The 23,647-nt window shown below is 35.1% G+C and overlaps 1 protein-coding gene across 3 annotated transcripts in view; it reads left to right on the top strand.

Annotated features, from left to right (window-relative positions):
- The window catches only part of BRINP3 (BMP/retinoic acid inducible neural specific 3), a 534,695-nt gene extending 513,823 nt beyond the window's left edge, over positions 1–20,872 (top strand). For all 3 annotated transcript variants that reach the window (XM_023585227.2, XM_071207621.1, XM_071207620.1), the window contains one exon: positions 19,401–20,872. In XM_023585227.2, coding sequence (XP_023440995.1) covers positions 19,401–20,517 — 1,117 coding nt within the window. In that variant the 3' untranslated portion in view covers positions 20,518–20,872. The remainder of the gene's footprint in view (positions 1–19,400) is intronic.
- The last annotated feature ends 2,775 nt before the right edge of the window (positions 20,873–23,647 follow it).

The following is a 23,647-nucleotide window of genomic DNA, read 5'->3' as shown; positions in this document are numbered from 1 at the left end:
AGCATCATTCTCAAACATGACATAATAGTCAAAGCTTTGATTATATAGTTAGTGTCTCCAATCAAGTCCTGTTAATAAGGAGGACAGATTCTTATTGAACCTATGCAAATAATTATCTTGTCACAAAAATGAAAGTATTCAATAATACTTTCCAAATTCTGGAGGGATCAGGCATGTAGAAAAATATAAAGTTTTATGAATTATAGATAGTTTATGGGAAAAGAGTAAGCGATCTCTTGTATCTAGAAAACAGAATATTCAAATACCAGCAATAATCTAAACAAAACTTATAAATATGATATATGATTTTATTCATTCCTGGGTAGTTATTTCTTGTTCTACTGGGTTTTGTGTTAACAGTCTCATCAACCCATCAGCTTCTCCATTAGAATTCTAGGCTCCTGACTCATTCCAATGATATGGTCTCAAAGTTATTTAAGAAATACCATCAGAATCCTATGTCCCAGAGTACCTGGCATAATCCTTTCTGTGGGTCTCTGAGACCGTCCTTTTTGTTAAAGATGAAGCAATTCATCTTGTATCAGATTGCAAATGTTTTTCAGGGAAGCTTCAGAATAAAAACTTTCTGTAAATGAAAAAGATCTAAATGCCTATGGTTAACTTATTACATTTTTTTTTACAAAAGTCAAATTGCAGATGAGAATTCACTATAAAAATAATGCCATTGAGAAGGGAATTTGATTGTTTCTGTTGCCTGTAATTACTTTTAAGAATAACTGAAATTATGGCCATAACAATCTAATGTTATCTAATATCAGGCAGATTAGTACTAGGACATCTCATGTACAGTAAGGACATTGATAAATCTCTAAGAACTTCACATTATTTCTGAAATATTAAAATATTAATATTTTACCCATACTAATTAAATCAATAGATTAGAAAATCCTTTGTTATTTGATACTTCCCATGCCACTCATACCATATCAAATAAACTTATTTCTAGCACCTCTTTTTACAAGGTAAAAAACAAATCCTTTGTGATTTTTCAAGGGCCGTCTGGAAAATCCAAAGGACAGTTTGAGTTTAAGAAGATTAATTTAGAGTTTGATTTGGGGAAGGTGAAATGTTAAAGGTTGTCAAGTTTGAACATTTTGTTAAATAGGATCATGGGTCACTATGAAAAATATTTGACTCCCTAATCAACCAAAGTAAAAATAAAGATTTTAAAAGTTAATAGAGGAGTTAATATGATTGTAAAAAACAAATAAACAACAACAAATGCAATTATTTCAAAATTGAGAAGACTTGTCTAAAAACAATAAAGGATAATAAGTTCAAAATAAAGCATGGGAAATTATTCTAAAATCTTTGTCTTCTAGGCAGATAACTCAGATGCCTACAAAAAAGTTTTTATACCCTTTTATTATGAACAACCAATAATCCAAGAAAACATTTTCATTTAACAGAGAGAAAGCTAAATTCTAGATTTGCCTGAAGTTACTGTCTGACAAATCTTTTAAAAATCTTAGAAAACTATTAAATCTTAGGCAAACTTGACCATCACAAATAAAATTCTTTTTCCACAAACCTACAATTTTCTGTATCCATTGAGATTTTTCCCTATACATTCTTTTTTCTCATTCTACAACAACCAGTAATTGTACTTTAGGAAAAAATCACTTTCTTTTTCATTTATAAAAACACATCCTGCATGCCTTACATAGTGAAGTTACAAAAAAGTCTTGAAAACTGTCTTCAAACTGGCATCCTACAAAACACAATTATTCTTGAAATGAAGTTTGTCAAAAATAATAACTGAATTTGATTAAACACAAAATTTTATGTATTTTTTGTCATTTTAAACATCTAGTAAATTATAATGTTAATTTAGGTGATCAGTAAGCCTGTATAAATTTTGGTTGAATGTATCCGAGTAGAATAAAATTGTATGTTTATATTATAATTAACATTAATAATTCAGAAGACATAGCTGTTTTTATTTAATTAACAATATTATACTAGTCTTATTTGCTAAATATTTACCGAAATCATGTGAACCTGAATTTTTAAAACATTTCAGTTTTGTTCTATGAATTCTCTTTTCACATTTGAAGTATTAGGTATTCAGTTTCCTAAATTTCTGGAATTTTAAGGGTATTTAATTTACATATAAGTGCTTATTCATTCTTAAGTCAATTGTAATAATGTTCTTTTAAGGATTTTTGTAAGCTAATTTGTAAAAACATCAGAGGTAGGAAAATATATCAAGGACACGGACATAGAGAGCTTATAGCTTCAAGTTAAAGTTTTTCAGCTATGAGTCAGACATAAAAACACAGAAAACACAGAAATATAAAATTTGGTCATTTAAATAAAAGAGCTGGCTTTCTGTCCTCACCCCATGTTAATATTTTTATCAGAATTTTTGATTTCGGTAGATGGGACAAATTGGGGTTAATTGCTTAATACTATGGTCAAAGTTTTTCCATTGATATTTGTAGAGGAGACTTTTTTTGTCCTGTTGGATAATCTTATAGAAGTTTTGCCTATTTCTTGGACCTATTTGGCCTGAAGGTTTACTAAGGATACTGTACATTGGTCTCTTTCTAGGCCAGTCCAGTCAACTTTTGCCTTATAGGACTTAGCAGCTGAGTTTCAGACCAAAATGTGTACAAGCTTATATAGATCAACTAACCCTGCCTCATATGCACTCGAAAGAATTCTAAATTCTTTTAATAATAATACCTCTGAGTTCCATCTTTGACCACAGGTTAAAGGTGGCTGTAGTCAAAATTCCAGTCTGTAGAGGGTCTAACCTTAAAGGGCACTTGTCTTATTACCTTTTCTTCTTCATCTCTGAAGTTAAAGAGGTAGGTGAGAAGAAAGAAGGTTAGTAGATCTAGAATAATTAGGTAAAGGAGTGTGAAGAGAAGGTACTGAAGCACAGTTGGAATCAAGTTAGTTTGTTTACAGTTCTTGGGTGTCTCAGCTTCTCATTTCTTAAGTTGTTTTTTTTTTTTTGTTATCTTTTTAAAGGAGTCTGTTAATGAGGTTATGCTGGTTCACTATTTCTTTTTGATGACTCAATATACAGATTTTGGGGTAAAAAAAGATCCTCTCTTTTTTAGGGCACCTCTCAAATGAATAGCCTTGCCTAAACTAAAACTCCTCATCGTGACCATGTTTCTCCAAGCTATTTTTATTATGGGCCACCCATTTTTCTTTCACTTCTAAATAGTGAGTGTCTTACCTGAGACCTCATCTGGACCCAGTAAAAAAAAAATTTTTAATTAATTTGTTGAAGTGTATCACTCATATATAAACATACATAAATAATAAACGTATAAGAATTATTGTGAACTTATAGAACAAACATATATAACATCATACAGGACTCTCATAACTCACCCTACCACAAATAACTTGCATTGTTGTTAAACCTTTTTAACTAATGATTAAAGAGCATTGTCAAAATATTACTACTAACGAAAATATTTTCCCCCAGCCAACCCTATTATTATTATCTTTATATCATTTATGTATGAACATACATAAACAATTAAGTGTATTGTAGAATTTGTGAACTTACAAAGCAAACATATATAACATCATACAGGGATCCCATACATCAGCCCTCCACCAACACCTTGCGTTGTAGTGAGATGTTTTTACAAATTATGAAAGAATATTGTCAAAATCTTACTACAAATCATAGTCCTTTTCTTACATTAGGTGTGTTTTTCCCCCAACCCACCCTATTATTATTTTTTAAATGTACTTTTATGACAGAAGTTTAAACTTATAAAGCAATCATGCGCATATGCAGAAATCCCAAACAACACCCCTCCATCAACACACCACACTGTAGTGGAACATTTGCTACAGATAAGATAATATCATATGATTGTTACCATGTCCATAGTATACATTTGGCTCACATTTCCCACACTGCCTCATTCTCAACACAGTACATCTTTCACATAGATGCAAGAATATTATATTATTACTACTAACTACAATTCATAGGTCACTCCAGCTGTATTTTTCCCATGCTTCTCCACATTCCCAACACCCTGCAATAGTGATATACATTAGCTCTAGATCACAGAGGACACTTTTGCATCTGTACCATCAACCACAATTCTCACCCACCTCTTGTTTTTAACATGCTATTCAGTTCCTAGATTATTCTCTAGCATTCAGTCAATTGGCATTTACATACCTAGACTACCATTTTCAGTCACATCCCCATTTATAAACTAGCTTTTACTGTGTGTTACCATCCACTCTATACATTTCCACACTTTTACGGTAAAACTAATTAAAACTTCTACATACATTAAACATCAGTAGTCCACTCAGTCTTTCTCTTATCTTCTTTAACAATCCAACACCTACCACCAGGACTTAAAAGATATTTTCCTACAGTTTCTCCTAGAAGTTTTATGGTACTTCACTTTATTTTTAGGTTTTTGATCCATTTTGAGTTAATTTTTGGATAAGGTGTGAGGTAGGTGTCCTCTTTCCTTCTTTTGGCTATGGATATCCAGTCCTTTCAGCACCATTTGTTGAATGGATTGTTCTACCTGAGTTGTGTGGGTTTGACAGGCTAGCCAGAAATCACTTGACCATACATGTGGCAGTCTGTTTCTGAACCATAAATTTGGTTCCATTGGTCTATTGTGTCTGTCTTTAGGTCAGTACCATGCTGTTTTTACCACTACAGCTAGGTAATATAATTTAAAGTCTGGAGATGAGGGTTCACTTTTCCTGTTTATGTTTCTAGCTTCAAGATCCCTTACCCTTCCAAATAAATTTGATGATCGTGTTTTCAATTTTTTCTTAAATGCTGGTGGAATTTGTATCAGGATTGCAATAAATATATATATCAGTTTGAGCAGAATTGACATCTTAATGATAATTAGTCTTCTAATCTTTGAGCATAGAATATTCTTCCAGTTATTTAGGCATTTATTGATTTCTTTTAACATTGAGTTGCAGTTTTCTGAATACAAGTACTTTACATCATTGGTGAAGTTTATTCCTGATTATTTGAGTTTTATCTGTCATATTTTATTTTCACAACTCTTTTGACACTTTTAGTTACTTTTATTGATATAATCTTCATTTCTAGACTCTCTTTCAGGCCTCTCTCTCCTGTCTTTTCTTTTCAGGCTCTAGCACACCCTTTAGTATTTCCTGAAAATCTGGTCTCTTTCTTAGACATTCTCTCAGTTTCTGTTTATCTGAATATTCTAATCTTGCCCTCATTTTTGAAAGACAGTCTTGCTGGATATAAGATTCTTGGCTGGAAGCTTTTCTCTTGTAGTACCTTAAATATAACATGGAGGCACTGTCTTCTTGCCTCCATGGTTTCTGATGAGAAATGAGCACTTAATCTTCTTGGTTATCCCTTATATATTATTAATTTCCTTTCTCTTGCAGGTCTTACAATTCTCTGTCTTTGGCTTTTGACATTTTGATGAATATGTGTCTCAGAGTTGATCTATTTGGATTTTTTCATATGGGAGTACATTGTGCTTCTTAGACATGGATATCTATATCCTTCAATAGGGTTGGAAAGTTTTCTATCATTTCTTTAAATATTCCTTTTGACCCTTTTTCCTTCTCTTCTCCTGGGACACCCATGACATGTATGTTTCAACACCTTTTGCTGTCATTTAGTTCCCTGAGACCTTGTTCAATTTTTTCCATTCTTTTCTTCAACCATTCTTCTGTATGTTCACTTTCAGAGGACATTTATTCAAACTCACCAATCCTTTCTTCTGCTTCCTCAAATCTGCTATTATATGATTTCAATGTTTTTTTAAATTTCTTTTTTGCACATTTTTTCCCATAAGATCTGCTATTTTTCTATGCATGCTTTCAAATTCTTCTTTGTGACCATCCAGCATCTTTTTAATATCCTTAATCTCTTTAGCCATCTCCTTGAATTTATTTAGGGGTGTTTGAACATGTATGATTAGTTGTCTTAAGTCCTTTATGTCATCTGGAGGCTTATCTTGTTTCTTTAACTGGGTCATAGCTTCCTGTTTCATGGTGTGGATTGTAATTTTTTGTTGGTGTCTTGGCATCTGGCTTACTAGAGTATTTATTCTGGGTGCAATTTTTCTCTTTAGTTTAGGGCTTCCTTCCCATTCTCTCTTGCTGGTTGTGCAGTTGGAGCCAAGCATGTAGTTGGTGCTATAAGCTGTGGAAGCTCAAGCTGCCGTCATTGCACCAGGGACTAATGATGCTTCCTCCAGCTTTCTCCTTTGCCAGGATTAGGGACAGTCACAGCTGTGTGGAGTAATCCAAGTTTTCCGGGCCTAGACTGTAGTTGCCCAGAGAGACTGATGAATCTTCCTGACCCTTTCTCCCCTACCTGGGGCAGGGATGGACCTGCAGGTGTGGGCAGCAATCTATGCAGTGTGGGTCCACAAGGGCAGTTGCCCTGGTAGACTTCTGATTTTCAATCTGAGCCAGCCAAGGTTACCTACAGTTACCTGGATAGGCTGGTGTAGAGCCAGCCAGCCTCCTGCCTGCCAGAGGCAGGACCAAAGCCTAGTCTAGGGCTGCAGTTCAATCTGGGTAAAAGAAACTGGTTCCTCCCATCACTGAGATTTTTAGTCAGGACCGCTTCCCCTCAGACTAGGGGCAGAGTCAAAATGGCAGTTGCCAGCCTCTTTCCAACTTGGGCAGATTCACACCCCAGCTATTCTCGGGGTTATAGCTTAACCAGCTGAGTCTACCAGTCAGTAGCCAAAATCACCAGCCAACTGTCTCCTCCTCCCCTGTTTTTGGGAAAGGGAGCTTCCAATACCAGCCACAGAATAGCTCCTGGGGCAGTTCATGCTGCCATCATTGACCTCTGGCACTTGGCTGGTAATTTCCCAGAGAGGCTGGCACAGGTCCCTGCAGCTTCCTCCCTACTGGAGGTGGGGCTGGGGTCTAAGTTGGAGTAGCAATCTGATCTGGATGGAAAGAAGCTGGTCCCCACCAGCACTGAGATTTTTAGTCTCCCCCACTTCCCTGTGCCAGGTGCAGAGTTAAGATGGTGGCTACCAGCCTCTTTCTGACTTGGACAGGCTCAAACTTCAGCTGTTCTAAGGATTATACTTTAGCCTACTGAATTTACTCATCAGTAGCTGAAATTGGTGCCCAACCATCTCTTCTTCCCCCATTTTTGGGAAGTGGAGCTTTTACCTCCAGCCACAGAACAGCTCTCTAGGTGGCTTGTGCCTCCACTGGAGGATGGGCACCAGCCTCCATGACATGGAGCACTCTACTCATGAGTCTTCTCTGTAGATGGGCAGTCTTCTCCTTGCATTCCTTCAAGAATGTTGCAGGATGCTGCTATGGTCCAGAGCCCCCAAACAGGTGCTTCAGCTAGCTCTAGAGAGCTCTGGGTGTTTACTAACTATCCTATAGCTGGAGCTGACTCCAGGAGCTCCTTATTCTGTCACCACCTTCCTGGTTCATCTGAACCCAGTATAGTTTTAATGTGTCCAAAGAAATTTGGAGAACTTAGCACGAGTTCATGCAGCTTAGGTCCAAGAGGGACTTGCCTTTACATGCATCAGGAAAGCAGTATGCACAATAATGGCTCCATGGTTACCTTAGCCAGGCTGCTTGTTGGTCTTGGCGGCTACAGGAGGCTCCTTTGGATCCTGCTTCTGACACCAGATTCTGTTAAGGACCTTGGATCCTGCTTCTGACACCAGATTCTTTCAAGGATAAATTTAATCATTTTAAAGACGTTGTCTATTTGGGCAACAAACAATTCACAAATCAGGCAATGCCATACTGAAAGTGATAAGGAAATGGCCAAGGGAATGGCAAGTGTAAGCTCACATAGGGCAATTGAAGACATGAATGAGAAAGGGTCTGACGTCAACTTTCCATTTTTCATGGGGTGGAGATGGTCTTACAGAGTGGAGAGCAGATACTCTTGATTACTATTGTGTACCTGTCCAATTTGATAAGCCATCTACGGGACTGAAACTGGTTTTTAGTACTTGCGATACTGTACAATGCATTCCATTGTTCCATTTTCTCAGAAAGTACCTGCAAGCCCATTGTTTTTGTCTTCTGGAAAATACTTTTATAAAAGGGGTTTCTTCCAGCAATACCTAATTTAGGAGGCCACTTTATTGTATTTAATAGCTGTATATTTTAGTTGAAATAAGAATCCATTACACATTAATATGTGGGTATACATGGCTAAGTTACAAATAAAATAATATAGATAATAAATAATTCATATGAAAAACTAAATCATTATAAGTGGAAGTGTGTGAGAAGACCATTAAGTGAATAACTCAATTTGAGCCTTAAAGATAGAAGAGAAAGGGCATTCAATTCTGAACAAAAGAATTCAGTGAAAGCTGAAACTGAGTATGATGAGAGAAGTAATGGATATAGACTCCCTAAAATGAAGAAAATATTTTATAAAGTACTTAAAAATAGACATGTTCAGATTATAAAGGGCTTCAAAAGTTAGGCAGAATAATTTAAATTTTATAAGAACAATATTGGGGTGTCATGGAATTAGGAATGAATCAATATTAAAAAGATTAGCTTGGCAGTATAAAAGGTAAATAAAATGAGGGAAAAAGCAGGCACAGGGCCTCCAGAAATAAGATCATTGCAATAGTTCAGGCAAAGTAGTTGAGCTATCAATCATTGAAGAGAGCAATGATATTTGTATAAAAAGAGAAGACAATTAGTTCAGAGGCAAACATTTTGGAGGGACACATGTCACACAAATATAAAAATATTGTAGACAATTCAAACAATAAGTATTTTAATGGTCATGTGATCTGATTTCAGCAAATGATATTTTGTTTATTTAATTGAAAATTAAGGCTTGAAATATTTATAATGTCATTTTTAAAAGCACATTAAAATTAGAATAAATTATTTAAGTGGTAGTTTCATTTGTTTGCAAGTTTTCAATGTTCAACAAGAATATTATATCTATTTTTTCTAACTTGAAGGGAAATTAGCTGTGAGAAATAGTTTAAAAAAATAAACAGATATTATGAAAATCAGTCCATTTTGTTTAATGTTAGCACTCCCTGGATATCAAGAAAGCCACATTAAATTAAAACAACACAAAAACCTTAAAGTCAAGGACATTTCTGATTAAGGCCTAAATTTTCTTTCCCAGCTCCCTATCTGGCTTATTCATTAATCTCATTACACTCATCAAATGTTATATTTAGTCTGACGTATTAGGATCAGAAATGAACAAATCTGCATAGGGTGAAATAAAATGGACTCTCTGAAAATAACATTTTGCTTTAAAAAATTCTAAATTACATTGTTTAGATTTTCAAATTTAGATATATAATGCAAGGATTTTATGAAAAAGAAAGCTTTAGAAGGTTATGATAAAGAAATTTAAGTATTAGCAGTGTAAACTGACTTCTGTGTTTGTTGATAATAACACAGTGAAGTAAACAGATTCATCTTCTCCCTTGCAGCACATTTATTGTAATAAGAATTAGAGATGATTTAATAATAATGATTAAGTGGATGAAAACAAAGATGATATGAAAGTGTGTAGAAGACTAATTACTGATATTTGTAAAATAACATTTGTGTTCATATTCCTCAAGTACACTGACCACTCAACACCCTTAATTTGCACCTAATAGACATTTTTTAAGTCTTTTCATCTTATTAGCTAATATGATTTAATTGGCACAACCTTTTAATTTATGGTAATCTTTGGAGGAAAATTAAATGTGGACTCTAATTGGGAAAATATTTTTATTATTTGTTAGTGTTCTCTTTATTTACAGTAGAATAATTATGATTTTGTTTGTGTGACTCATGTACCACAATCTGAATATTAATGTTTCCTTTCCTATTTCATAATTAGAAGGACATATCAATTGATTTTTCTTTAACTATAGTATCATATGCTGCATAGATGTGGAAAAAGTTTCATTGGTTCTCTAGGACATAGCAGCTATCTCTGCATACAGCACTCAACTAAATAAATTAGCAAATTATTTAGACTATATATATTCATAATAATAAGAAGCTGTGATTCTGGAGTAATAAGTCATGGGCTATACTTTCAGCTTTGTTACTATTTAATCTTGGGCAAGTTCAAGCTATTTAAGCTTTTTTTTTTTTTTTTTTTTTTGGCTTTTATAAAGGGCATTTATTTGGGGTAAAAACTCACAGTAACAAGGCCATAAGAAGTCCAACTCAAGGCACTGTAAGAGGTACTTTCTCACCACAGTCAGTTGTCACATTTTAAAGCAAGATGGCGGCTTATCTCTGGTTGGTCTCTGCCTTCCCCTCCTGCTCTTCTTTTCTTCTTGAACAGAATGGGCCCAGACTCTTGAGGCTTCATGCTTAAGTAAGTGATATGGTACTCCTCTCTCTTCTGGAATAAAGGCTTGTTTCTTCCCGGGCCTCCTACATCAGTCTAGGTTTGTCTGCTCCCTTCCCAATCTCAACTATAAGATTATCAGACAGATTGGCTTATCCTATTTAAATTTTTTACAACTCATTACATTATCTATTAATTGGGGTAATAAGTATCCCTACTTCAGAAAGTTGTGAGAGCTGTGAGAATTAAATGAAATAAAGCTTGGAAAAGTACTGTACATATGGTAAAACCTCAATGAATGTTACCATTAGCTAATATTATCTTTAAGATATAAACTAAATCTTGAAATGCCTCACTTATTTTTTTCATTGTCTTCCTGCAAGCCAAAATTATGAATAGATACTTGAATTCAGGTCCACAAATTAAAATGAATATATGTGTGATATCTATACCTGAATCTATACTTAAATTTCTGTGTCTATATTCTATCTGTTTCTTTGGAAAACTCTCAACAAAGGAAACTTGCACACAATAGTTCCAAGAGTGAAATGACTGTGTGTCAAGAGTGCCAGCATGAGCCCCAAGGATCACTGCCAAGTCTTACATGGCCAGAGTGAGCAAAGCTGGAAGAGAAAGAGTGACAATGTCATTTGTTATTATCTCTCTCTGACTGAGCAAATAATCAGCTTGTGATTGCTTAAATGCTTCATCCCATATTTATATTCATTTTAAGTATTAGTGTCTGAGAAGAATATACCTATGAAAACTGGAATGAAATGGCCTACACTAAAGAAGAACATGTAATTTTTAAAGGAACAGAAATAATATTATTTAAGTTTTAGAATTTGGATGGCCATTGCACAGATCTGGAGAGCAATAAAGGATTAGAAAGTTGGAATAAGGGACCTTTGAAATATTAGTGCCCAGAAAGGATTTAACTGTTAGAGGAGGTAATTGTTTTCATTTCAATGTATGTTCTGATACCTCAGTTCAAACTGTTACCCCTCTGGAATATATGCTTGAATTTGAGCACTATTTGTTTTTAAAGATTTATTTATTTATTTATTTATTTTCCCCCACCACCTCCCCGGTTGTCTGTTCTCTGTGTCTATTTGCACATCTTCTTTGTCTGCTTCTGTTGTTGTCAGCAGCATGGGAATCTATGTTTCTTTTTGTTGCGTCATCTTTTTGTGTCGGCTCTCCGTGTGTGCGGCGCCATTCTTAAGCAGGCTACACTTTCTTTAGCACTGGGTGGCTCTCCTTACAGGGCACACTCCTTGCGCTTGGGGCTCTCCTACGCGAGGGACACTCCTGAGTGGCAGGGCACTCCTTGCGCACATCAGCACTGCACATGGGCCATCTCCACACGGGTCAAGGAGGCCTGGGGTTTGAACCGCCGACCTCCCTTGTGGTAGATGGGCGCCCTAACCACTGGGCCAAGTCCATTTCCCTGGGCACTATTTTTATCACTGAGTTTTGAGGGTTTCAAAACTATCGTAAAGAGGTCATGCATGCACTTTTAATTGCAGTCTTAATCGGTAACTATACCTATTCTGATAAAGATAAAATGCAAAGATAACTGAAATTTTATGCATGTAATGCATGAATTATTAAAGAGGACATTAAAATTTTCATTTTCTAAAGATAAAAAAAGCAATTGTGATAAAAGAAATTGCCTATAATATTTTCTTTAAAATATAATAATAATATTAACAGTGAAAATAATAGGAAAAAGAATTTACAATTATTACCTGGCTATTCTATGACCAGGCACTCTTTTAAGTGCATTACTTAGAGTAGTACTTTAATTTTTACACAGTCCTACAAAACTATTTTATTCCCATTTCACATAGATAATAGAAAAAAAGCAAAGAGAATCTAAGTAACTTGCCTAGTAAGTAGTAAAAGCAGAATTCAAACTTGAGAGTTTGGTTCCCAAGAAAACAGTCTTAATCCAACAAAGTGTACTGTCTCTCAAGAGTCTTAAAAGTATATCATAATTATATGGCTTTTCTGTACCTTCTATTTGTTTTAGGGTTTTTTTCACTTATTTATTTTTATTTATTTATTTATGTTTTTTGCTTTGCAATATTTTTTTCCACTTTTTAAAATTAAAGTTAATAGAACACAAAGAATATTACATTAAAAAACATTAAAAAAACATGAGGTTCCCATATAACCCACTCCCCACCTGCCACCCCATCATTTTTGTAAATTGTATTTTTTTCTGAAGATATATACATCACACACACAAAATGTTACATTAAAAACCATAAGAGGTTCCCGTATAACCCCCCCCCCTTCCAACACCAACAACCTCCCTCATCGCTGTAGCACACTCGTTGCGCTTGGTGAACACATTTTGGAGCACTGCTGCACCACATAGATAATAGTTTACCCTGTAGTTCACACTCTCCCCCAGTACATTCAGTGGGTTATGGCAGGATATATTAAGTCCAGTATCTGACTCTGCAATATCATTTAGGACAACTCAAAATCCCAAAAATGCCCCACATCACATCTCTTCTTCCCTCTCCCTGCCCTCAGCAACTAATGTGGTCACTTTTTCCACCTCAATACTGCAATTTCTTCTATTACTAGTCACAATAGCTTTATAGTAGAATATAAGTAAGTCCACTCTAATCCATATTTTATTCTATTCCTCCACTCTGTGGACCCTGGGATGGTGATGTCCATTCCACCCCTATATCAAGAGGGGGCTTAGATTCCACATGGATGATGGATGCAATTCCTCTGCTTGCAGTTGTAGGCACTCTTGATTCCTTGGTGTGGTGATTGACCATCTTCACCTCCCTGTTAGCTGACCTGGGTAAGTCCAATGAACGAGAGAGTAGAACTTGCAACTTTGCTGAGGCTCAGAGGCCAGCTGGCACATGGGCAGTCCAGAGATTCAAGTCCCCTGAGTATGCACCATCCCTAGCACCAACCACAGGTTCAGTAAAAGTGACAGAAGAGGCATGTCTAGAAAGGTCACATCTGAGTCCAGCTCCATCACAGTCAGGAGCAGAAATTCCAAAGTAGGGCCTTCTGACATGGCACAGAACTCCAAATCTATCTGCCATGACCATACACCCTGTGGATCTCAGTAGCCTGCAAGCATGATAGTCCCATCCATATGCCCCATGGGATCTTAAGCCCCCTCTCAATTAGATGCAGAGTGGGCACCACCATCCAAGAATCCTCAGGATTGGGGAATGAACAATGGACTAAAGTAGACATACTATTATTCTACTATAGCCCTATTGCTATTCAAATAATGGAATAATTTATATCATTGATATAAAGGCAGTGACCACCAGAGGCTCTGAGGGGTGGGAGAGCAAAAAATAGGTATAATATGGGGGCCTTTTCAAGATATTGGAATTGTCCTGTATGACTTTGCAATGACAATCTTCCATTGACATTGCAATACAGACCTTTATATATTGAACAAAATTGTGTGGAACAGAATGTAAACTATAATCCATGGTTAGTGGCAATGCCTTTGTATGTGTTCATCAATTGTAACAAACCACACTAATGAAGGATGTTGTTGAAGTGGAAGAGTGTGAGAGGGGAAAGGAGTGGGAAGCATGGTAATCCCCTATATTTTTTATGTAACATTTATGTAATCTAAGGTTTCTTTAAAATAAAAAAAGTATATTGTAATTAAAAATTATTTTATCTTTGATATTTTCCTGTGATGGCAATAAATGTACATATATTTTTCCTGGAGTCATTTGTCAGCACTTTTTGTTATCTTATAGATCAAAAATTTTCAAGACACATTTAATAAAAATAAATTTTATATTTACTCATCTGAGCCTTAAGTCTTCATTCTGATCCTTGATAGACATGCAAATGAGGAAATCGTTAAAACTTCTGACCTTCATTTTTTTCAAATTTTAAAATAAGGTTACCCAGCAAGCTGCTCTGTTATATTGAAAATATCTGCTATAAAGTGGCTGGTCTATGACATATGAGATACTTACTATGTGGTGAATATAGTACATTGCATGTATAAAGTGGACTTTAGAGTTATATTCTTCTTGAGTATGTGTATGCCAAAATTTTGTAATGTAGCACTTACATATTTTAGTGCACAGAGTGGCCACAGAGGCTCTTGTATGCATACTAACTTAAAGTCATCTGCTGACCCAGCTTTCCCCAAATAAGTGTCAAAGTTTCCCTACCTATACATACTCTTTTGTGCTGCTCTTTAGCTGACATTCAAGAAGCTGTTAATAGCCTTTTTTTTTTTTTTTGGTTATTCATTTACATTCATAAAGACCTTGAAACCTCAGTATACACAACAGTCTTCTAGGACTGCGTATTTTTTCCTAAGATTTCTGGGCCCTACTTCTAAAAACTCCTGTAGAGTGCCGGGTGTGGGGACTGGGAATCTGGTTCACCTATCACATACCTAACAGCACTTAAGACTAGAGACAAGACGATACCTTGATAGATATTTTTAGTAACAGTCAAATTTTAGACATACATTTCATTCATGTTGTTTAATTAGGGGCAGTTATTCTACTTGAGACTTTGTGACAGGTGGGATTTGGGTATTTTATCATTTCATCGCGATGACAGAGAGCAATTAAAGTCACAGATGAACAAATTGAGGGTTAGGAAGCTGTATACATTTGCCAGAGTTATGCAGAGACAAAATTAGAACAAATGTTTGAATTTCAAAGCTTCTGCTGAAGGCAGAGAAGTAACATTTCTTGTCCCAGCTTATGGAGTACAGCCTGTCCCAGAAATGAAGTCTAATGATTCCTCATCAAGTGTTTTTTTTTTTAATTTACTATAATATGTATCAGGTAGAAAAGAGCATATATTGAAAACAAAGAGAGAATTACAGGCTTAGCAGAGATGAGATGGCTGAGACAAACATTTTATAAAATTAGTATGTATCAAGATTTCTCAAAGATAATAACACTACAGGCTTTTTGACTAATGACTTTTTTTCAAATAAATGACTTCAAAAATAAATTCTAAACATTTTCCTTTTTCTAATACTATTCCCTAAGAGAATTCTTAGAAATTATTTTCAAAATGGCAAGCTCTCTTGTTAATAGATGAGTTCCTATCATCTTGAATTGTTCCATATCATATTTTTCTCATATATTAATTGCCTTTTTAATAGTCTGTCACCCTCTACTTTCTTTCCTCTGTTCTTTCCTTTTTCCTCCATCCTCTTATTTCTTCCTTTCTTTACTAAATATTTACTGAGGATCTACTAGACAGGTAGCAGGAACAATGCCAGAAACTTGAATCCAGCAGAAAAAAACATGTTCCTATGCGTTTTGCAGTTCATCTTTTCATCATCGCATCCTATATTCTTAGCCCTACCAGGACCTAAATTGTTTATCTGAGTAAATGTAGCATATATGAATAAAATATGTGGTATTTTTTTTAAATGTCAACATAGGAAGATATATAGAATTAAAAAAATAATACAACCTAATTGATTTTTGAGGTTCTTTTTCTACAAAAAATGTTAAGTATTAAAATAGTTAGAATTGCTAAATTTTACTTTGTTAGAAAGAACACTGTTGTGATCATCTAGGTGAACAAAAATTCCATTACACAATCCTGAAATGTGCTCTAGTCTCTATTTTTGACTGCTGTTTTCACCAAGTCTTAAAAAAAGAAAGAAAAGGTGGATTATTGAATCTCTTTTTTCTTTAACCACTATTCCCTACTTGTGAAAAACAGTAAAATAATCAAACAGTAGGTAGTAGAAGAGAAGGTGATACTGCAGGTTCTTTTCTTCCTGATGCTCTATAAAGACCAATTCCTGGGACACCAGGGTTTCAAAGAGAGAAAGATATTTTTGTTTGTTTGTTTGTACAAGCAAAGGAGGTCAGTGGCCTTGTGACCCCCACAACTGCCTCCTGGAGGTACAAAAATTCTAATATTTTATGACAATCAGGATGTTTTTGAATAATTGAGGAAAAGCTAGTGCAGGTTTTCTTCATTAATAAACACTACGGGGTTGGACGGAATGGGAGTGGGGAATAACAAACCAGGGTGAGTCAAAGGATCTGGGATAGGAATACAAAACAAAAGTCAGAGGAATTTTATATGGATATTAAACAGGGGGGAGTTGTTACCATCACAATAATAAGCATACACAAGGGTAATCCTAGTTTTGGAATAACCACAAGCAAAGATGGAATGATCTAGAATTACCATCATAATAGCAAGCACACCCAAAGGTGAGGTGAGTCTAAAGTAACCATAAAGAGGGGTGAGACCTGTTTAAAATAACCATTACAGTAGCAGGTCTAGGCTATGTCTAGCCAGTTTCAGTAATTTCAGGTGTTAATCTTCAGCTATTTTATACTATAAAGTCATCTATGTAATGATTTAGTAATGATAATTATTCATTAATTGTTAACCTTTGGCAACCAAAGGACAAGAAGCAGCAAGTAAGAAGATCCACATGCTACTCTTCCATCCTAGGGTAGAACAGCCTTTACAGTGTGCCTAGTTATCAATATTTATACACAACAAGTAGAAACCCAAGAAGCCAAAACATACTCCTTCAGTAATGTATCCGCAGGGATGTGAAAGGATTGGAATGGACTGAAACCTGGAAAATCCATTGCTTTTTTAATCCTAGTTTTGTGAGCTCTGCCTTTAGCCTTAGGTCCAATAATTTCATTTTTTGTTTTGTCCTTATGGTTTGGAAACGTGATTAGAGCTTACAGTGAGAGATGGGTTGGCTCAGAGAATTTATGCTTTCATTTCAGGGAAGAACATATAATTTCCAATCTAGAGAGTGTATATATTTTATATTTTATATATCAAATACACATAAATAGGATTAGAGGAAGGTAGAAAGGAAGAAAAAAGGAAAGAGAGGGTGAAAAGAAAAAAGAATTAAATAAGAAAGAGAAATAAATGGGATAGATATGTCAGTTGAATAAAGTGGGAAAATCAGTAATATTAATTTCTATATTCTGTGACTGAAAACAAAAATAATTAAGCCATTTCATACCTGAAAAAGGAAGCTTTTTCACATATATCCTGTGGTGACTGAGTAAGTAGCCCTAGCAAGAAGAGCAGAGAGAGTCATATAGATGTGTGGCTTTTGAAGTGCTAAAGAGCCATACATCTTTGTTATTTCACAAACCTTGAGCATATTCCTGAGAGAGTGTTTCAGAGAACTTATCTTAAATATATCTTAAGAAGGTCACAAATGAATCTAATAGGTCTAGATTCATAGTCTGTTTCTCAGTGGGAGGAATAAAGAAGCCTATTTTCTTTCAGTTTGTTTTTTCTTTCCCCTTTCTTTGAGGTCTATAAAAAGCATATCTTATTTAGGGAACCTGGAAAAGCAAGACTATTGTGTGTATGTAGTTATGCAAGTATCAGTGTGTATGCGGTAGAACTGTTCTACCTACAACGTGGAGGTAGGTCATTCCAACTATACTGATCAGTTTAGGGCTTCAAATTTTCTTAAAAATACACATTCAGAAAGAATTCCTTTGATTTACCTGTGTATTGTTTTCCAATATTTAATAAATATTAAAAGCCTGTGATCTCCTGGTACTCTAATAGTCTTTAAATAAAATGCATGCGGTGTGGCAAGCAGGGTATTATATTTGATGGTAAAAACAGTATAAATAAGTACATAATAATATAAACTTTTAAGTTTGAGAGACATGTGAGGAAGAAAAATAGAAGATATGAGAAAGATTCAATGGACTATTTATTTAGGAAAAAAAGGAAAAGATTACTTACAAGCCACACACACAAAATAGTGCTATGCTGCAATGGGGAGGATAGGCAGGGGCCAAAATAAGCATGTAATATAAATAGCTCAAATATTTCTCTGAATATCTTAACAGATTTAATACCCATGTTTTCCCAGCATTCCTTGTTAGGTGATATTTTTTAATGGCAGTAGTGTATTAAATCTAAAAGATTGAGTACAATGTATTCATTTTGCAGAAAATCTCATATTTACTAAATAATGAACATCAGAAAGGCATAAGAAAATAAAAAATTGCTATAATTGTTTAGTGTCTGCTACAAAACATACACTATGAAATATTCTAAATGCACAAAGTTTGAGTCTAATTTCTCACAAAAACCTAATACAGAAGATGTTACCAATCCCTTTGCTAAATGAGAAAACTAATGGTCACAGAGACTAAACAAAATTTTCCATGATTATACATCTAGTATGTGAAAACAGTTTGAAAAAATTAGCGAATTACAAAGCCATGCACTTTCCCTTCATTTTATTAATTCAGATTTAACGACACCAATAGTTTGAATAATGTGGGAAAATAGGAATAGCAGATCTTAAATCATCATCATGATTAGCTTGATTTCCATGTATAAATAAGAAAAATGTTAATGACCCAAATCAAACAATAAAATTAAACTAAAACACTTAACCCCTATTGAATGAATTGTAGTTAGTTTTGAGAAATTTTTAACTATCTTCTTGAACAGTCTATAAAAACAAAATCAAACATGTTTTAAATGTTTTTCCCTCTCACTGGATACTTGTTCTTCAAGTGTTGAGAAAACCATTTAAATTAAATAAATTGACAATTTATTGTTTATTTTTAAGTTTTCTTTACTTTCTCTTCAGACTTCTTGCTACACTATTTATTCGTGAACCTAAGAATGAATGAAAAATCATCACTTATATACTGTAATTCTACTCTAGATATTTTACGATAAAATCACTTATTTTTTTGTTGGTAATCATTTCAAAATAATAACTGGCCCAATTATAATTCACAGTCACTTTCTAAGTAGGCTAATGAAGTAGCATGCAATCTCTTTTGAAGGTAGTATATGTTCAGAAAAGCTGTATTCCAGTTTCAATCAAGTATATCTATATCTAATTTACACCCATGAAAGAAAATAGATACCCTCCCCCTCCCCCCCATTATGAGCTACTTGAATCTTTTATCTCTGTTAAAGAACTGACCGGAGATGACCAGAAGAAATGATAGTGAAGCTTTTTGAACTCAAGATTATTACTTTATTAAAAGACATGCAAACATAAAGTCTTTGTATTTATATAGTTTTGTTTTTTGTTTTGTGTTTCTAGAACCTCAACCTACTGGCTCACTCGCATTCAGTCTTTTCTCTACTGCAATGAGAACGGCCTTCTGGGCAGCTTTTCAGAAGAGACGCACTCGTGCACGTGTCCGAACGACCAGGTGGTGTGCACCGCGTTCCTGCCCTGCACAGTGGGCGACGCCTCCGCCTGCCTGACCTGCGCAGCGGACAACCGCACCCGCTGCGGCACCTGCAACATTGGCTACATGCTGAGCCAGGGGCTCTGCAAACCCGAAGTTGCTGAGTCCACAGATCACTATATTGGCTTTGAGACTGACCTGCAAGACCTAGAGATGAAATACCTGTTGCAGAAAACGGACAGACGAATAGAAGTCCATGCCATTTTTATCAGCAATGACATGCGCCTCAATAGCTGGTTTGACCCCTCTTGGCGTAAACGAATGCTTCTCACCTTGAAGAGTAACAAGTACAAGTCCAGTCTGGTCCATATGATCTTGGGTCTCTCTTTACAGATTTGCTTAACTAAAAACAGCACTTTGGAGCCAGTATTAGCTATTTATGTCAACCCCTTTGGAGGCAGCCACTCTGAGAGTTGGTTTATGCCTGTGAATGAAAACAGCTTTCCAGACTGGGAGCGGACTAAGTTGGACCTTCCCTTGCAATGTTATAACTGGACGCTGACTCTGGGGAACAAATGGAAGACGTTTTTTGAGACAGTGCACATCTACTTGAGGAGCCGCATCAAGTCAAATGGTCCCAATGGCAATGAGAGCATTTACTATGAACCTCTGGAATTTATTGATCCTTCCCGGAACCTGGGCTATATGAAGATCAATAACATTCAAGTGTTTGGCTATAGCATGCACTTTGACCCTGAAGCAATTCGGGACCTGATTTTGCAGCTGGACTACCCCTATACTCAGGGATCCCAGGATTCAGCTCTTTTGCAACTACTAGAGATAAGAGACCGTGTAAATAAACTCTCCCCGCCTGGTCAGCGTCGTCTAGATCTTTTCTCTTGCTTGCTTCGTCATAGACTCAAGCTGTCTACCAGTGAGGTGGTGAGGATCCAATCTGCTCTGCAGGCTTTTAATGCCAAATTGCCAAACACAATGGATTATGACACGACCAAACTATGTAGTTAACCGTAAATGTCAAGCACAACCCAAATTCTTGAAGGAGTTTTTACAGTGCTTTTGTGGAACAGTTTATGTTTGGAAGAGTAAATTTAAATTGTCTTTTCAATATCTGTCTTATATCAGTCAATAACATTGGATGGCAATTTAACACACATGAACTTGCTGACAATGAATATATTATACTGCAGTTTTGGTTTATGAATGAAATAAATACTGACACCAGTCTAGAAGACATTCTACTTTTTACAAAAAATTTCATTTGTAATTTTATATGTTCCGTGGCAATGCTTTTGTGCATTACATCCTCTAGGGAACATAAAAGGAAACCAATAAAATTTTGTAGCTGAACAGTTATTAAAAAGAAGTGCTGTGGGATTTCTTTTTTTCCATAAAATGGGTTCTATTTTTACATAGTTTGCTAGAACCTGGGGAAAAGTCACCATTTTTTTTTCCAATGGAAACTTTTGAAAGCCCCTTTCAATAATGTTTATGGAAAATCCAATCAAGTAGAATGCTAAGAATTCAGTTGTGTTTTAATGGTTCACAGCACAATGGCAGTGGTAGGTTTATTATCTGTATTTATAAACCATTGCTAGAGACACCATCATTATTAAAATAATCAGATAAACTATTCTTCAAGTCAATATCAGAACATTGAAGCATACATACAGAAAAGTCAGTGAGATTATAAACATATCACGGAGAAAGTAAACCCTTAATTTCCTTAGCAACTTGCTTTGCCATTCTTTTTCTATGTACTAATAACCAATAATCAGCATACTCTGCACAATAATTTTCATTTCAAGTACCATGAACTAGTTATTTTAGCACTTTACCGATGTCAATAAAATACCTTGTCAGAATTTACAAATTATAATGCATTGGCCTGAAATAAATGCTTAAATAACTAAATTCAAATATAGACAGTTTTTGCTCCCAGAGAAACTACTAATGCTAAGAAGTGTTTTGAGGAGCAAGCACTTTCAATATAAAATTGATTTCAGTTCACATATTTGGTTTGAAAATTGAGTTAAACTCCCATATTACTGGGTGTGTACTATTATATATATATAATTAGTATTTTTTCCTTGACCTTATGTATTTGTTTATGTATACAGATGCATATGAGAAGGGTGTGATAGTCATCATACAGCTATTGACTAGATATTTTATAAATATTTTTCTTGTCATTTAAGCAAATGCATTGTTCAAATCTGCTTTCCTACTGAAGGCATGAAAACACTTCTCAGGACTCAAAGTACTCATGACATGGCTAAAAATAATAAGACAGACACCAAAAATATTCCAGATTCTTGGGATATTTGTTGTTCAATTCCAAAGCATCATAAGGGCAGGCAGATATTTCAAATGACAAATATATATTGAATACTGAGCATAAACAAATCATTGTTCTTCTACCTCATATCTGGGTAGCTGAATTTCCTTCTTTGTTCAGCTGATTTTTGGGGGTTGGTTTGTTTTGTTTTGTTTTTACTTCTCTTTCTGTTCTTACAGGTTTTTCTTTAGTAAATATATGTGTATATAAAAATTTTAAAATCCATCTTTCTAGTATTATATCAGATAATCTCCTTGTTTAATTGCAATAACTCTAGTTTTGGGTTATTATTCCATTTTCTTAGTGGGTGGGAGAGAACCAAGACTTGGAGTGGTTTGTCAAATTCTTCAAGATCACATTGCAGGAAGTTAAAAGACCAAAATTTCAACATAGACTTTCTGAATGAACCTGTTCTGACTGCACCACTGAAATGAATCATCCTATTGCTATATTTAATCTCAGTACATGCAAAGGTATATATATGGTGAAACACTGACCACTTAAAAAATCGAGACCCGAGTAACCTAACTTTAGGAAACTCACACCTTCAAGGTACAACTGAAAAAAATTAAAGGAAACCAACATTTTATTGTCCAAAATCAATCATCCATGAGTGACCAGGTTTACTAAGCACAAACAATATGTTTCAAAGACACCCACTGTAAAAATCAGAATTGCCTTGGGGCCTTTTCCAGAAGAGTCTGGAGACCAATCTTGTAGAGGGACCCTCGGTCCCAGAAACCACCTGAGCAACATATAGCATGTCCAGTGGACTCTGAACAGCAATTCCCTAGTATTTAAGAAAATTGTCAGCAATGCTACTTCTTTTATTGCGCAGTTTACCCTGGCCTGTCTGATTTATGAGAGAGAAGAGCCTACAGCCTTAGAAAGGAATCACATAACCAAAATTTTATCCTTGGACTTTCTGTTCTTGGTGCATGTTAGCACAAAAGTCCTTTTGCATAGAACAAAATATCTAGCTCTAACTCTCTTCCTAATATTCTCTGAATAAGTTCTTTATACATCTGAGTATGGTTTCAGAAGTAATACAAATACCTTTGTCTAAATGAGTACAATATAAGTAAATAAGCTAAGCAAATTCTAGAGTGCTATAAAATTTTAAGAGATAAGTAATCAACACAATATTTTCTATTTCTCACATATGACCAGATATTAAGAAGTATCCAATAAATGAACTAGATATTTAGATATTAAGAAGTATCCAAATAATAAACTAGATAATCTAAATTATTAATAATACATGTGATTACTAATGGATGAATTTCATTTTTATTTTGTATGAAAAAAAAATGCAGCCTTTAAACATTTCATTTTTTCCTGTATTGCTTACATGCAGTTTTTGTTCATTATTTTTTGCAGAAAGCAGAAAAATTTTTAATAAAATAAATCCATTGTAAAAATCTCATTTAGAGCAAAAGTTCTCGAGATATACATTTTAATCATATTTTAAAACTAGATTGACTATTTTTTGACATTGGCTTTTTTTCCTTAAGATTTTTTTTTATCCCCCCCTCCCCCCCGCCTTGTCTGCTCTCTGTGTCCATTCGCTATGTGTGTTCTTCTGTGGCCGCTTCTATCCTTATCAGCAGCACCGGCAATCTGTGTTTCTTTTTGTTGTGTCATCTTGTTGTGTCAGGTCTCCGTGTGTGCAGCACCATTTTTGGGCAGGCTGCACTTTCTTTCGCGCTGGGCGGCTCTCCTTACAGGGTGCACTCCTTGCACGTGGGGCTCCCCTACGCGGGAGACACCCCTGCGTGGCAGTGCACTCCTTGCGCGCAT

Source organism: Dasypus novemcinctus, chromosome 13, assembly GCF_030445035.2.
Source record: "Dasypus novemcinctus isolate mDasNov1 chromosome 13, mDasNov1.1.hap2, whole genome shotgun sequence".
Taxonomy (NCBI): Eukaryota; Metazoa; Chordata; class Mammalia; order Cingulata; family Dasypodidae; genus Dasypus; species Dasypus novemcinctus.
This window is presented reverse-complemented; position numbering and strand designations above follow the sequence as displayed.